A 13,213-nucleotide genomic window follows, 5' to 3' on the forward strand; every position below is an offset into this window, starting at 1 on the left:
ATGTGCATCTAAAGTCATTCACAATGCGCAGCGTGCAGGGTGGACGGGCTTTTGAAATGTTTACCAATTATGTCTTTTCCATTCAGTGATGTTTACATATCATTTACCCTGCAAATAAGCTTGCATGAGGCAAAAACAATCGGTGCCAGATTAATTTACATTTGGAAATGGAGACGAAGATTGGAAAAAGTCGTTCTCCAGAACGAAAAGGCACGTTGGGAAATGGAAAGATTATGATTGTATGTATAGGTAAAATAGTCTTGGCTGAATCAAACCTAATCCCATTCATTAAAGGAAGAATTTTTATCAGCCGTGAGTGTGGAAACACTTGACGACTTCAATCAGCTGCAATCAGCCCTGGATGAGAAAATACCCTCCATTAGTGCAAAAAAATAAAAAATACATTTCATTGGACCTTCCTGCTATAATCAGGACGAACCACATTCCTGTGATTTACTTCAGAAGTGAGCACACGGTGGAAGACCCAGCCATGTATAGAGGTTTCTAATCAGGCAGAAGTGAAGGCCATTTCTCCTGAGCTGATATCAACACGTGGCTGTGGCTGTGCTTTCACATGGGACAACGTCATGTGCCCACAGAAGCACACACAGCAAGAAACATTATTCTCACCAGCTGCATATACACACACACACACACACACACACACACACACACTCTAAACCTCAACAAATCTACATCAAAGGACACATCGGCAACATCCTCACTTAATGTCTGCACACCGAGAATCTGGTGGCCGGATGCCACTTCAAATCTGAACGTTTACTGTAACTGAATATCAGTGGACTCATATCATATCAACATCGAGTGAGTAATATTTTTCCCAAATAGCGAAAAAAAAAAGCAGCCCCTGTATTTTCAAAAAACTTAATGCTGGTAGATTAGTTTAGGTTAGTTTTAGATTACGTTACAGTAAATTATCACAGAGAGAGAGTAACGGAATTTTGCCTCCATCATCTAAGTTTAGGTTTAAGTTGTTTATAGTTTGTTTATTTTGTTTAACTTACCTACAGAACAAAAACACAATACATTAATGCAATATGTTATGAACTAAAATACAAATATTTAATAGTAAATAACTTAATTCGTTATATTAGCATAATCTGATTTCATTTGTGGCTTAATGTACCTTTACCCTAGTTAGTTTAACTTTACTTAGTGACTAGTAGATCCATAAAAAAATAAACAATAATCACAAAATGCTCAATATGTAAAAAGTAAATCAACAGGTTTGTACATACTGAATGAAGCATCCTTGATTTTATAGAAAACAAAAGTATATTCAGGTACTCATTAACTCAGATAGAAGAATATTGCAAGAATAATGCCACACAAGTGTGTAACAACCTGCGGTACTAACACTACAGCCTAGCTTAGCTCTACTCCATCTTTGTTTAGTTTAAATTGATTAATCCAACTAATAATATCCAAACATTTTCTGTAAAGCAAGTTAACTGTCTGCACAACAATAATAATAAATGTACAAAAAGCAAACATATAGAACTAAACAGGAGGGGACCTGGAGGCTCAGTGGTAGAGCATTGGGTTAGGATGCAGTAGGATGCAGGTTTGAATCCAACCCCCACCAAGCCACCATAAAATGGGAGGGTTGCGGCAGGAAGGGCAAGCGGAATAAAATTCATGCCAAATCAACGTGCAGAACACGTTCCGCTGTGGAGACAAACCGAAAGCCGCTGATCTATAGGACTAAACGTGAGCGTTTAGCTTATGCTGTTCTTCTAGTCCAAAGTATAAAAAAGATTTCTGGCTCTCCAGCCACTGCAGATGAGGTAAGACATAAATACATGGAAAGATCACATGCAGGCTTATTTATCTTTTTCGGAGAAGCCAAATAGAGAAAAAAAAAACATGTTTCTTGCTGCAGGAAATTACAAGATTTATGGAAAATGTGGTGTCAACTTTGAGGTCCTTCACAAAACAAGCAGCGCCGGTTTGAGGTGGTGGCTATCAATCATTTTGACAGAGCTCTTAGTTGGTTTTGTTCCAGGAAATTAGAGTTAATGTGACGTTAGCGTTTAAAACTCCACTATTCAATACAGTCTGTGATCCTGTTCTCATGCCTTTTAGTTCAGCTGTTCCTGAAATAGGAAATTCACTAAAGTGTCTTGAACTTGTTACTGTACTGAAGCTGTGTGGCGCAGTTCTCCTCCTTGTGTTTTGCCGACACCGACTCCTTTTTCACCTTTCCCTCGAGTGCGCTTATAAAATTTGGGGCGTTGGAGAAGGAAATGCAACAACATGAGATGTTAAATGTTAGGTGTGGGCGACTGTGGAGCAGGAGATAGCGCCGTCTTTATAAGTGCAGACCATTTACCATTTAAAATTAGGAAATAAACTGAGAACAGGACCTGTCTTTGGCACAAGGATTTTTCCGAGTTTATTCCAAATGCATTATCTCCTTTTTGTGTTATATCCCGTAGCTTTCACCAAGATCTAGTCAAAAATAGTAAAATACATCTTTTCTGAGATATCTTCTTTATACTATAGGCTTTTATAATCAACCTTAATCAAATGGGTGTCAAAGCTATTTCCAGAAGTTCTGCTCTAAACACTGTCCAAGGAAAATATCAAGCACTTATCCTGCTCCCAGACATGATAATTCAAGAAAATAACACTTTAATGCAAGGACTTATCAACACTAAGTAAGGAGTGGGTCTGAGTGAGGCTAAGTAACACTAAGAGCAGCAGCAAATCTTAGTGGGCAGCTCTTTGGCGGAAGCCTCTGTTCATATTTGATGACGTGATGAATGAAATATATCAGGTGTCTAATTGTGGCCAATGCGTGCTCTTTAGCTGGCCTAAACATTAGATGTAGGTTTTATCTCAAAGAAGACGTTCTCCTCTGCAGCTGGACTGACGTCTCTTCTTTCTGTGTGCATTAGTCATTCACCCGTGTCTCAGAATGAGGGGAGCTGCATGGGGGCTTTTGATGTTCTTAAATGAAACATCTGCACGGTACAACACAAAAGGGAGAAGAAAAAGAGAGAGCAGCCATGTGGATAAGGTTTTACTGGACTGAATAAAGTTGGATTTAAGACACAAGCGGGGTATAAACCTCCCTTTGATAACATCTCATGGTCAATTTCCCCCATTTTTTTCTTAACATCAGCCACAGAGCTGCTGGTTCTCATCTTTCTCTAGATGTCTCCATTCACTCCTATGTCTTCAAACACATCAAAGACACTGCAGTATTTGGTGTTTATGGCCGGACCAGACCAGAGTGGGTTCTATCAGTGGTTGCAAGAGACTTTCTCCGTTTGAAAGTTTTTTATTGGGTTCATAATGTGAAACTGCTCATGGTGCAGAATTGTGTGAAAAGTGTATTAAATCATGGGCTTTCAAGCTCAAATGACACGCAACTGCAGTATAAGGCTCGTTTCTTGGTGGGTAGCGGTTCTGCAGTTACTCTAGGCTGTGTGTTGCAAATGTATTTCACTTTAAATAAACATATTTGATTAATATTAACACCAAAACACAACCTACAGATGCACCTTGACTCTTTTAGGGTCAGATGTGGCAGATGTACACAAACGTAAGACACAAAAGTAAAAAGTGTTTGCCAACACAAGTAACCAAATACAAGAAGTAAAACTTAGAATTTTTAACCTCCACTGATAAAATAATGCTATTGAAAACTCCAGTCTAGCCCTTTGTATTATTATTAGCTTTGTAGCATGAACCTGGAGCTGCAAAGTAACTAGTTACTACCTCTAAACTGTATTTTACACCACCCTTTCCTCTCTACAGACTGTTAACACTCACAACTGTCCCCTCATAACTTAATAACATGGCAGATGGGATTAAATTTAGTACATGACAAATATTGGATCTAATAGTACAACTTCTTCCTAAAGTCCCAATATTAGTTTATCTACTGAAATACATTCCCACAATACAGTTCAATAATCCAAATAAATTACAATGGTAAAGAACCAAAACAATAAGTACTAAGAGTAAAGAAACTAACTTTACACAACTTTTCAAAGCATTCTGTGCACTCTCAGATTTGAATGATTACACTAAGCTGAAACTTGGAAGAACAAAATGTCCAGAAACAACTAAAAAAAAATAATAAAAAAGAACGTCATGTTTAAGAGCTGAGAACTGAAAACCATAATCAGAAACTGGCATCAACAATGATGAACAGTTCACAGTTCACAGTGAACAGACCATCGAGAACTGCAAAATAAGTCCAGAAGAAACAAAGGCTGTCACATCTGGTAGACAAGTCCGGATTATACAGACTTGTTTGTAAGTGTTTTTTTAAGATATTCCAAAGAAAAGATGATGGAAAAGGAACTTGTCGTACTTAAAATTATTTAAAAAATCATGTGGATTTCTGCAGCTTCCACTATGACAAAAATAAATTGGCTCAGCTGGACTTGTTTCATAACACGAACATTTTTTTATTTAATGAGAATATATGTTTTATAACTCAATATTATTACTATTATTATTAAAACAGTTCTGTTTGCTGCGGTTTCCATTAAACCAGGACTTCTAAGTCATTGTGAGCATTAATATATGACTTTCATTATTCGTTAATAATTTTATGTGTTTATCATTTATAAGAATAACTTTTTTGTTGTCAAGTTGCCACTTATGTTTTGGAAGTATATACACAATTGTATTCCTTTATTAGCTATGTCTTCTTAATTGAGCTTGCAGCAGGTGGAGTCCAACTTGGCCCTAAAGACATCTCAAAGAAACTTTAACCAATGGCAAAGTGTCTGAATACTTTTGGAAATGGGATTGTTAATTGATTTTATTTACTCAATAAGTACACTGGATGCCCTTCCTGACGAAACCCTCTCCAATTTTTACCAGGCTTGGACCGGCACTGTTATGCACAACTGAGGAATGGTAAAGGGCTGTTGGGGGTTCAGTGTCTTGCCCAGAGACGAGGGATTGAACCACTGACCCTGTGGTTTGTGGATGACTGCCTTACCAACTGAGCTACAGCTGTACGTATTTTAGACATGACTGTTGTCTGCATATTTCAAAGCAACTAATGGCAATTTCCCTCTGAAAGCAGATACATGAAACGGCATAACATTAAATAACTTAGTATAGTTCAAGAACCTCAAAACTGTACTTAAGGACAAACTTCAAATAAATACTACCAATGCCGTATGCAGGGAATCGGCTATAATTTTCAGGCTACATCCCATCAATTCATCCATGCATTATCCTAAACACTTAACCTTTTCGGGGTGCGAGGTGGCTGGCGCCAATCCCAGTTGACCCTGGGTGAGAAGCGGGCTACAACCTGGACAAGTCCCCAGTCTTTCTCAGGGCCAACACAGAGAGTTATACACAGATAAACAACCAATCGCACTCATATTTACACCTGTGGACAATTAGGAGTCACCAATGAACCTAACTCCATACATGAAGGCTTCTGCTGGCCGCATTACTTATAGGTATCACAGTGGGGTTTAAACAACTAATCAAACGACAGCAGATTCAGGAAAAACCCAGTAGACCGGTTTAAACAGGACTGTGTGTCTGTCTTGTCCCCATTGTATCCTGGTCATGACTAAAGAGACAACACATGCTGACACAAAGCATTTTATGTAAGTCATTACAGAGTTTAAAAGCTGCTGCTCTGGATGCTGTACAGGCAGCACGAGCGAGTGTCTCATGTTTGTGAGACACTTGGCAGATTCCTGAGTTGTTCCTGCAGAAACATTAGTGTCCAGATAGTCTCTGAAATGAAGCCAGCGAGGAAGTTTATGTTACTCCAGTTGGTGTCAACCTGCTTTAATGGACAGTAACACTGTCAGATTGAGTTTGAGTCATGTCACTTAATCCTTTAACATCCCGGACTGTGATGCTAAGCGACACCTTAATTTAATCATTTTGAAATCCAGACACACTAACACATATATAATACTTTTGAGATTTGGGTTGTAATTTTGACATAATTTTTAATGTTTGGTTAATTGTTAGGGTAATTAAGAACACTGATGCTTTGGGTAGCACTTCAGCATCACAGCCACTGTGCAAGGTCAAGGGTTGGCCAACTGTGGCATGCGGAGTTTGCATGGTCGGTCCTTTGCGGCTACCCTGGATAGTGGTTTCCCTCAGTCCAAAGACATGCAGTTAGTTTTATTGGTGACTCTAAATTGGCCGTAGGTGTGAGTGGGTGTGGCCCTATGATAGTCTGGCAAACTCTTTCACACAGTGACAGCAACCATTAGCCACTTAGCAGAGTAAGGGTCCATCTTCAGGGGTGCCAGATAATGGGTGGATAGAAGACGGATAATATTGGATATTTAAGATTTCATAAAGGTATATTTGCCTCCATTAGACAGTGAAGAGAGGACAGGTAGCATGATGGGAAGTAACCATCCATGAATTATTATTATTCAAGCTATATCTAAGGTAAAACCTGAAATGAGGTGCAGCCCTGGCTATAGCAGAACGTTCTGTATTAAATTGTAATCAATGAAATGAAAGCTATTCAAAAAGAGCAGAAAGTCTTTTACAGACATCATGTCCCTGGAGCTATTCAACAATTTTATCTACAAACTGTTTCAGAAATGAACGAGACCTGTCCTACAGAATGGCATCCAGCCATTGAACACAATAATATAAAGATTCAAAACAACAGCAAGCACACAAAACTGGTTATGGCTATGCATTTTAAGGTAATCGAAACAAGCATTTTATATATTGGGGGAATCTCTCTACAAGTACTGTAACTTCAGATATTTAGGGTGTCTCCTTTTCTTTGACCAAGAGAGAAGGATGCTCCCTGCTGGACGTTGCTTGTAATAACAGCAAAACACATTTTCCAACAAAAAAACAAAAGGAATTTATCTCTTGTAAAAATATAAAAATACTACAGAAGTCAAAAACTACACCATAAAAGCAAAACAGTACGAGTCTTTGAAAAGGACCAATTATTGGAGAAGCATATGTTATATAACCCTTTAGAGTCTGCACCCGAGCCTGGAAACTGCTGCTCCCACTCATTCCATTTATAGTAATTTAATCGAGAGAGTCACTGTTCTCATTTACTCATTTTTTATTTCTATATATTTTTAGTCTACAAGCATATAGAAAATGTGGTTCGACATGTACTCATGGCAGTTTTACTGGATAGAATTACACTTGCTTATAACTTTTTGGCCAAGGGAAAAGTTTTTTTCTTATTAAATGTTGGAAACCTGGTTGTTACCAAATATTATGCCTGCATCTACTACAGAGTAAGCCGTTATTTAAGGCTGTCATTCAACCGTAGAAGAGCTGAAAGGTCATGGGAAGAAAACAAAACTGTAAATTCCAGAAATTTCTCTTTCTTAAAAAAAAAAAATACAAAATGCTTATCACTCTGTTAAACCACCAGGAAAGTGTTTAATCTATGTTTAATAGGATGTTTATGACAACTGCACGGTGCATATTCCAGAAAATAAAGAAATTATGTTTATTATTATTAATTTGCATTTGTCAGTAAATCAGCAAACGGTATCTATGCCTTTCAAAGTACAAAATGATGGTTCTCAAAATCAATATCTTGTTTTGGAATCACTTTAACGTGTTTTTCACTCCTTATGAACCTGTAACACAATAATGTAAAGTTACAGGTAATATTTTTTCCCACTAAACACAATTCTCTTCTTCCTGTAGCTTTCCTTCTGCTTCCTCTTCAGCCACCTGAGGCGAGCTCTGTCCGTTCTGTCCTGGCTCGCTGACAGGAATGTCTTGTCATGAAAAATCTCCTTCAGTTTACCCAAGAAGAACACCTCCAATTTTTGACCAGCTTGGGCCACCTCTGAGTCTGGCTGCATAGCAAAGGGAGGAAAAAAAAAACACAAAAATTAAAAACAATTTCTTTAGTGTAAGCCTGTATTTATCCAGGGACAGTTGCCTTACAGGTGTATGGCAGCCTGACTCCTATATTATAAAATCCAAATTGGAAAAGCATTGCTGAAATCATATCTGGGCCTTGCTGTTACATAAGGAACTGCAGATATAATTCAGATACACCAGAAATTAGGTTCAACTCAGATTCCAAATCACTTTGACAAACTTACATAATTGAACGTGGCACAGTTCTTGAGCATCAGCAGGACGTCATCTACAAACTGTTCCGCAGTGAAATAGTGCAAAGTGTTGCTCTTGTCCAATTTCCTGCGGATCACTGACAGGTCGATGGGCCTCTTGATGATCTGGTAGTAGTTTCGGGCCTGGAGCACATTCACAGAGATTAGATCAGTGTGGGAGAGTAGTAAAGTGATGTAATTGGTGTAATTGGTGTAATTTATGGTGTAATTTTAAATTAAATATTATGTTTGTTTTGACACAAATGAAGAGGATGCAACTTGTAATAAGACTGTGAGTTAAGATGTGTCTAATAATTTAGTTATGTTTTTTTTGTGATTTGGGTTCCTGGCACACTTTCAAAGTTTCTAAACAATGACAAACATAATTAGCATGGATACAGAAACAAATCAGCAAATATTAAATGAGTTTAGACTCCAGAGGGATCGTCAATTTCTTGGTTTTGTTTCATTGATAATCAGTGTGACTGCGAGTGTGACTTATTTCATAAACATGTACAGGGGTTTAACCTGTTGGACTAACCAGAGGACTGACAGGTTCATGAAACGGAGCGCTCAGTGGGTAACAATACAACAGCAGAGCCAACTTCTCACACCTCTGTAGAGGAAAACACACAAAATCTTTAATGTGCACCTGCTACTCGTGGCACAATGGAAATTCATAACAGCACTTGTCAGAAGGACGGGTGCCATAGAAATCTACCTACGCCTCATATTGTTACTGTACCAAAAAGCTATTTGCAGTATTACTTTATACATCTTTGTTTCCTTATGAGTGCTAACAGTTGTACGGAAATTAAACTGCTGACCCTTTGGTCCTGGTCTGAGAGTGTATATGGAGCTTTCACTCTTCCACAGGACTGTGTGTTCTCATAGTCGTAGGTCTCAGTGGGGTCCTGGTCAGATCTGCACAGCGTACACACCCAGTCACCTCTGTAAGACACAACCTCCTTTATTGCATGATTTGGACTTTAAAATCACTCGTAAAACACTTTGGTTGAACTGAAACAGGGTATAACAAGCCTAGAATTTAGGTATTCATGAGACAAAATAAGCTGAAACAGATGTTTAGTGAGCCCTGCTTATAGGATATTTATCCCATTAGTTATTAAAAGTCTGATATTTTGTACTATATTATCATTGCATAACAACAACAAAACCACAATTGATTTATTTTATAAAGTGTGGTGTCTGTGAACATGATGTAGCACAAGACTGTCTTACAAAACTTGTAAATATGTTCAATCTGAATGAAAATAAATCCCTAACTTTACCTTTAAAATTTCATCTGTACCAATTTCTGATCCTACTATTACTATTGATAAAGGTTATATAATACTAATATACTATTTCAGATCTAAACTACAAAAAGCATGTGAATGCTTCAGCGCTGAAAGGATTTTCCAAGCAAAGCTGAAAACGCGGAACAGTTTTTTGCGGAAATAGCTGAAGCGAATGTCTCTTCCGTATACACTGGTTAAGCAAACTTCAAAGCCACTTAGCCAGTTTGAAACTTCCAAGTCAATTATGTGGCGTCATTGATGTGTCATCAACCACATCATTGATGGCGCCATCAAAGTTGAATGTTCTGAAGTTTGAACAGTGTTTCTAGCTTAAAGTATGTCTAAGTACTAAGGTGTCAAAAAACGTACGGAAGATGGAAGTCATAATAATAATAATAATAATAATAATAATAATAATAATAATAATATTAATAATAATAATAAAGATGAGGTTATAATTACTGTGAACGCTCCAGCATCCAACAAAAATAATATCTTGAACTTATTCCTATTCTTTCCGCCTTTATATTGTGAAGTATTTTGTAGTTTAACTTTTACAGGGCTCTAAAAAATTATTCATTTGAAACAATGTAAAAAGGGACATATTCTTTGTTGGAACTTATGGATAATTAAATGCAACCTCTGCAAAACGTTTTGGATTCACTGACCTACATCACAGTGATGCACTGATTCTCCTCACAATTATTTGTGTACAGCTGATACAGACTGTGAATTTCTGTGGCCGTACAGTACTTACAGTGGGAAGCTGATGAGAGGGGGTATATGACAGTCTAAGTGGAAGACTTTAGGACAGTGGTCGCAGCACAGCAGATCTCCTCCATTTAGACAAACAGCACAGAAATCTTCACTTTCCAGCTCCTCGATCTCAGCTCCAGGTTCAGGCCGCTGGAGGGACGAGTCTCCCTCCTCCTGTGAGCAGCTCAGATCCCGTCTTTGATCTTCACTGTCGTCCATTTCAACTACATCCGCTTCCGATTTTAAGTCATCCTCCAGCTGCAGGTACTGATCCTGATCTGCTTCTGGTTCTGGGTCCAGTTCTATCACCAGGGTCTGGTCTGGGTCTGGGTCTAAATAAAATGTTTCAGAATCAGTTTTTCCATCGGGATCCCATTCATCGGATCCAGAATCAAACAGGATGTAAGGCTGATCTGGGTTTGATTCACAGTCAAAGCCTGAGTCCTGCTCTGGTTCTTCAGAGGCGGAGCTGTCAGGACAGTACGGTTCAATCCAGGATGTTGCCGTGGGTTCTGGTTGACTGAAATCTGATGACTCTGCAGGTTTAGACGAAGGTGAATCCTCTCTGATCTCCAAAATGTCTCCCACATTTTGACTGGACACTTTCTGTTAAAAGAAATCAGGACACAGTAATAAAAAAAAAAAGTAAAATAATCACATAGGGAGTGTCCCGAATTCTATTTCCACCTGATGAGGACGATCCAAACATATGATGTCATCATGGAGCTTGGTCTGTTTTAGACATGGCAGTCGCACGAGAGACACCACGGGCTGCAGAGATAGTAAGGACACAGACTGGAAGTTCAGACGCTCCAGGCTCACAACAGGAATACAGGAGGTACCCAGAATCCTCTGAGCCTCTGGGTGAATCCTGAGGAAATAAACGAAGGGCTGACTTCTTGAAAGCAGAACGATGTGTTTGTGTCCTATCACCAGAAACTAAAACATGTTTTTTATTCAATGTGTAATTTTCACATTAGGACTATTATTGAAGATCATAGATCATTAATGAAGCAGTAGACTGACATTTTAGGAAATATGTTCTCTCAGAGAGAAGATATGTGCATTTAACACAGGGCTTTATGCTTGGAGAATGAATCTATCGTAACATAAAGGCTAGAGCTAAAGGGAAACAGCTACCCTGAGTTTGTCCAAATAAACAGCCAGCACCTCTAGAGTTTATTGACTATAGCTCCACACTTAATGGACGCCAAAGGCCAAGTGCTATCAGTCTTCTCATATAACACTCATACACTTAATAATCTGAATATTTCAGTGTTTACAACTATTTCCTTACTTCCATGTTGCCCCACTGTGTTGAAGGACAAGATCCACATGTAATTTCTTATTGTACCTTATTCTCTTCAGTAAAGCTGCTACACTTTTGTTGGCTTGTTGTTTTTGAGTGGATGCTGCTCTTGGTTTTCCATTGCATAGCTGGTTTGGCTCCTTTTCAACCCTACTGGGTCCAGTACTGCTGAGCTATTGATAAAACATATATTAGTCATTGTTGTCGCAATAATTATTAACTATTGTTGTAATAAGCCCCTCTTCAATCCTTAAAGCCACTGTCTGCCTCTTTATTACATGTTTAACTGTGAGTTTTGTCCTCTCTGCTGTGGTTGCCGGATCTGGACAAGTCTCAGATGACATGTCCTCCTGTGCCAGCTGTGCTATACACTTGACTACCTGTGGCAACAAGGTTGCACGCCTTTGGGCAAAGTTGCCATGGCATCGACGAGGCAGGTCTGCCATCTCCAGGAGATTGAGCCTCTTGGGGTGAAAAAAGAGAAGAGAAAACACTGAAGAATCTCCTGTGAGCTCAGTGTTTGACGGCAAAATACAAGAATCAAAACAAACACAAAACCACCAAAGAAGCAGCGGAAGAGGAAAGAGAATTGACATTTTTGGATTAAGCTTATTTATCTAAGAAAAGTCACATCTCTATAGGTCTAACAAAGAATTAAGGGAAAGACATTGTGTACTTCCTGATTAGTAACACATCAATACCATGCAGAAATCCATTTTAAGTAGTATCCTAATTGTACCTTACCTGAATGTAATGCCAGTAAAGAAATTTCAGCAATGAAAAACAAGATGTCTGCTCCAGAAAGCCAGGTGAATGTGTCCTCAGGTGGATGTGAGCCAAGAATGAGAAGGATGGCACTGTTCCATGTGTCCAGTATCAAGGGGGACACAGGTGATTTGATTGGTTGGGAGACGAATCAACCTCAGCCCCCTGACATTTCAGCACGGTTGACTGGGTCCGGGTACAAGCAAGTGTTTCTTATTAAATATGAACTGTGACACAGTGCTTTTATTTGAGTAATTGCATCCTGCTAACACTTTAAGCCCCCCTGCTTAATTTTATACAGGCAAATACAATGAAATAGATTAGGAACGCCGTGTGGAAGAGATGTATTTATGAACAACTCTTACTGCTCATGTGAACACAAAAAGAGATAATGAATGGCAATATACATTTGTGTGAATATTTATTAAATCCATATGAAAATGTATAAAACAAATTACTTTAAAAATTCCCCTTTGAGCATTACTATTAGATTACTAACAATTATGCATTACTGTGTAGAAACTATTTTGTTGCATTTAGTTGTGGTTTACTGCATCATATGCACAGTATACCAGTACAGAAAACACCAATAATGTACAGTACTTCCATTTTACCACTGCATAATCAATTTTCCAGTCCTGATAAAGAATTCCTGGGACAAATAAGCACACTGTTTGTATAACATTAAGGACATACAGTGATGTACAGCACTGATTACTGAATAATATTTTTAAAAATTCCTTACATATGTCACGAAACTGAAAACCCCACCGGATCTGGAAATTCCTTGGCCTGAAGTTTGTCTTGTCGTCAAAGTCAAAGGCTGAAGATCTTAGAGTTCACTCCCTGTAATTCTGCCCAATGACAAGTTACAGGCTGGAACGTTGACTTAAGCTTTGAATAACGGATGTATGTAAATCAATTCAATTGTTCAATTTTACTATGTTCACTTTACTCTTGATTAACATCAGAAAGCCCGTTAAAGTGGGGTT

At 38.4% G+C, this 13,213-nt stretch overlaps 1 protein-coding gene and 1 long non-coding RNA gene across 2 annotated transcripts; one reads left to right on the forward strand and one right to left on the reverse strand.

The window, feature by feature from the left end:
• Positions 1 to 1,699: 1,699 nt before the first annotated feature.
• LOC137108347 (uncharacterized) lies at positions 1,700 to 7,802 on the forward strand. The gene is made up of 3 exons (XR_010912186.1): positions 1,700 to 1,808; positions 4,867 to 5,003; positions 7,675 to 7,802. It is a non-coding gene; the product is annotated as an uncharacterized lncRNA (long non-coding RNA).
• LOC137108346 (transcription intermediary factor 1-alpha-like) lies at positions 7,448 to 13,068 on the reverse strand. The gene is made up of 10 exons (XM_067492759.1): positions 12,967 to 13,068; positions 12,201 to 12,407; positions 11,735 to 11,920; positions 11,502 to 11,629; positions 10,835 to 11,018; positions 10,149 to 10,753; positions 8,918 to 9,041; positions 8,632 to 8,706; positions 8,082 to 8,234; positions 7,448 to 7,829 (listed from the first exon to the last, which is right to left on the reverse strand). The coding sequence occupies exons 3-10, from the start codon at positions 11,900 to 11,902 to the stop codon at positions 7,626 to 7,628; spliced, it is 1,641 nt and encodes a 546-aa protein (XP_067348860.1). The 5' UTR covers positions 11,903 to 11,920; positions 12,201 to 12,407; positions 12,967 to 13,068; the 3' UTR covers positions 7,448 to 7,625.
• Between the last annotated feature and the right edge of the window lie 145 nt (positions 13,069 to 13,213).

This window comes from Channa argus, chromosome 23, assembly GCF_033026475.1.
Source record: "Channa argus isolate prfri chromosome 23, Channa argus male v1.0, whole genome shotgun sequence".
NCBI lineage: Eukaryota > Metazoa > Chordata > Actinopteri > Anabantiformes > Channidae > Channa > Channa argus.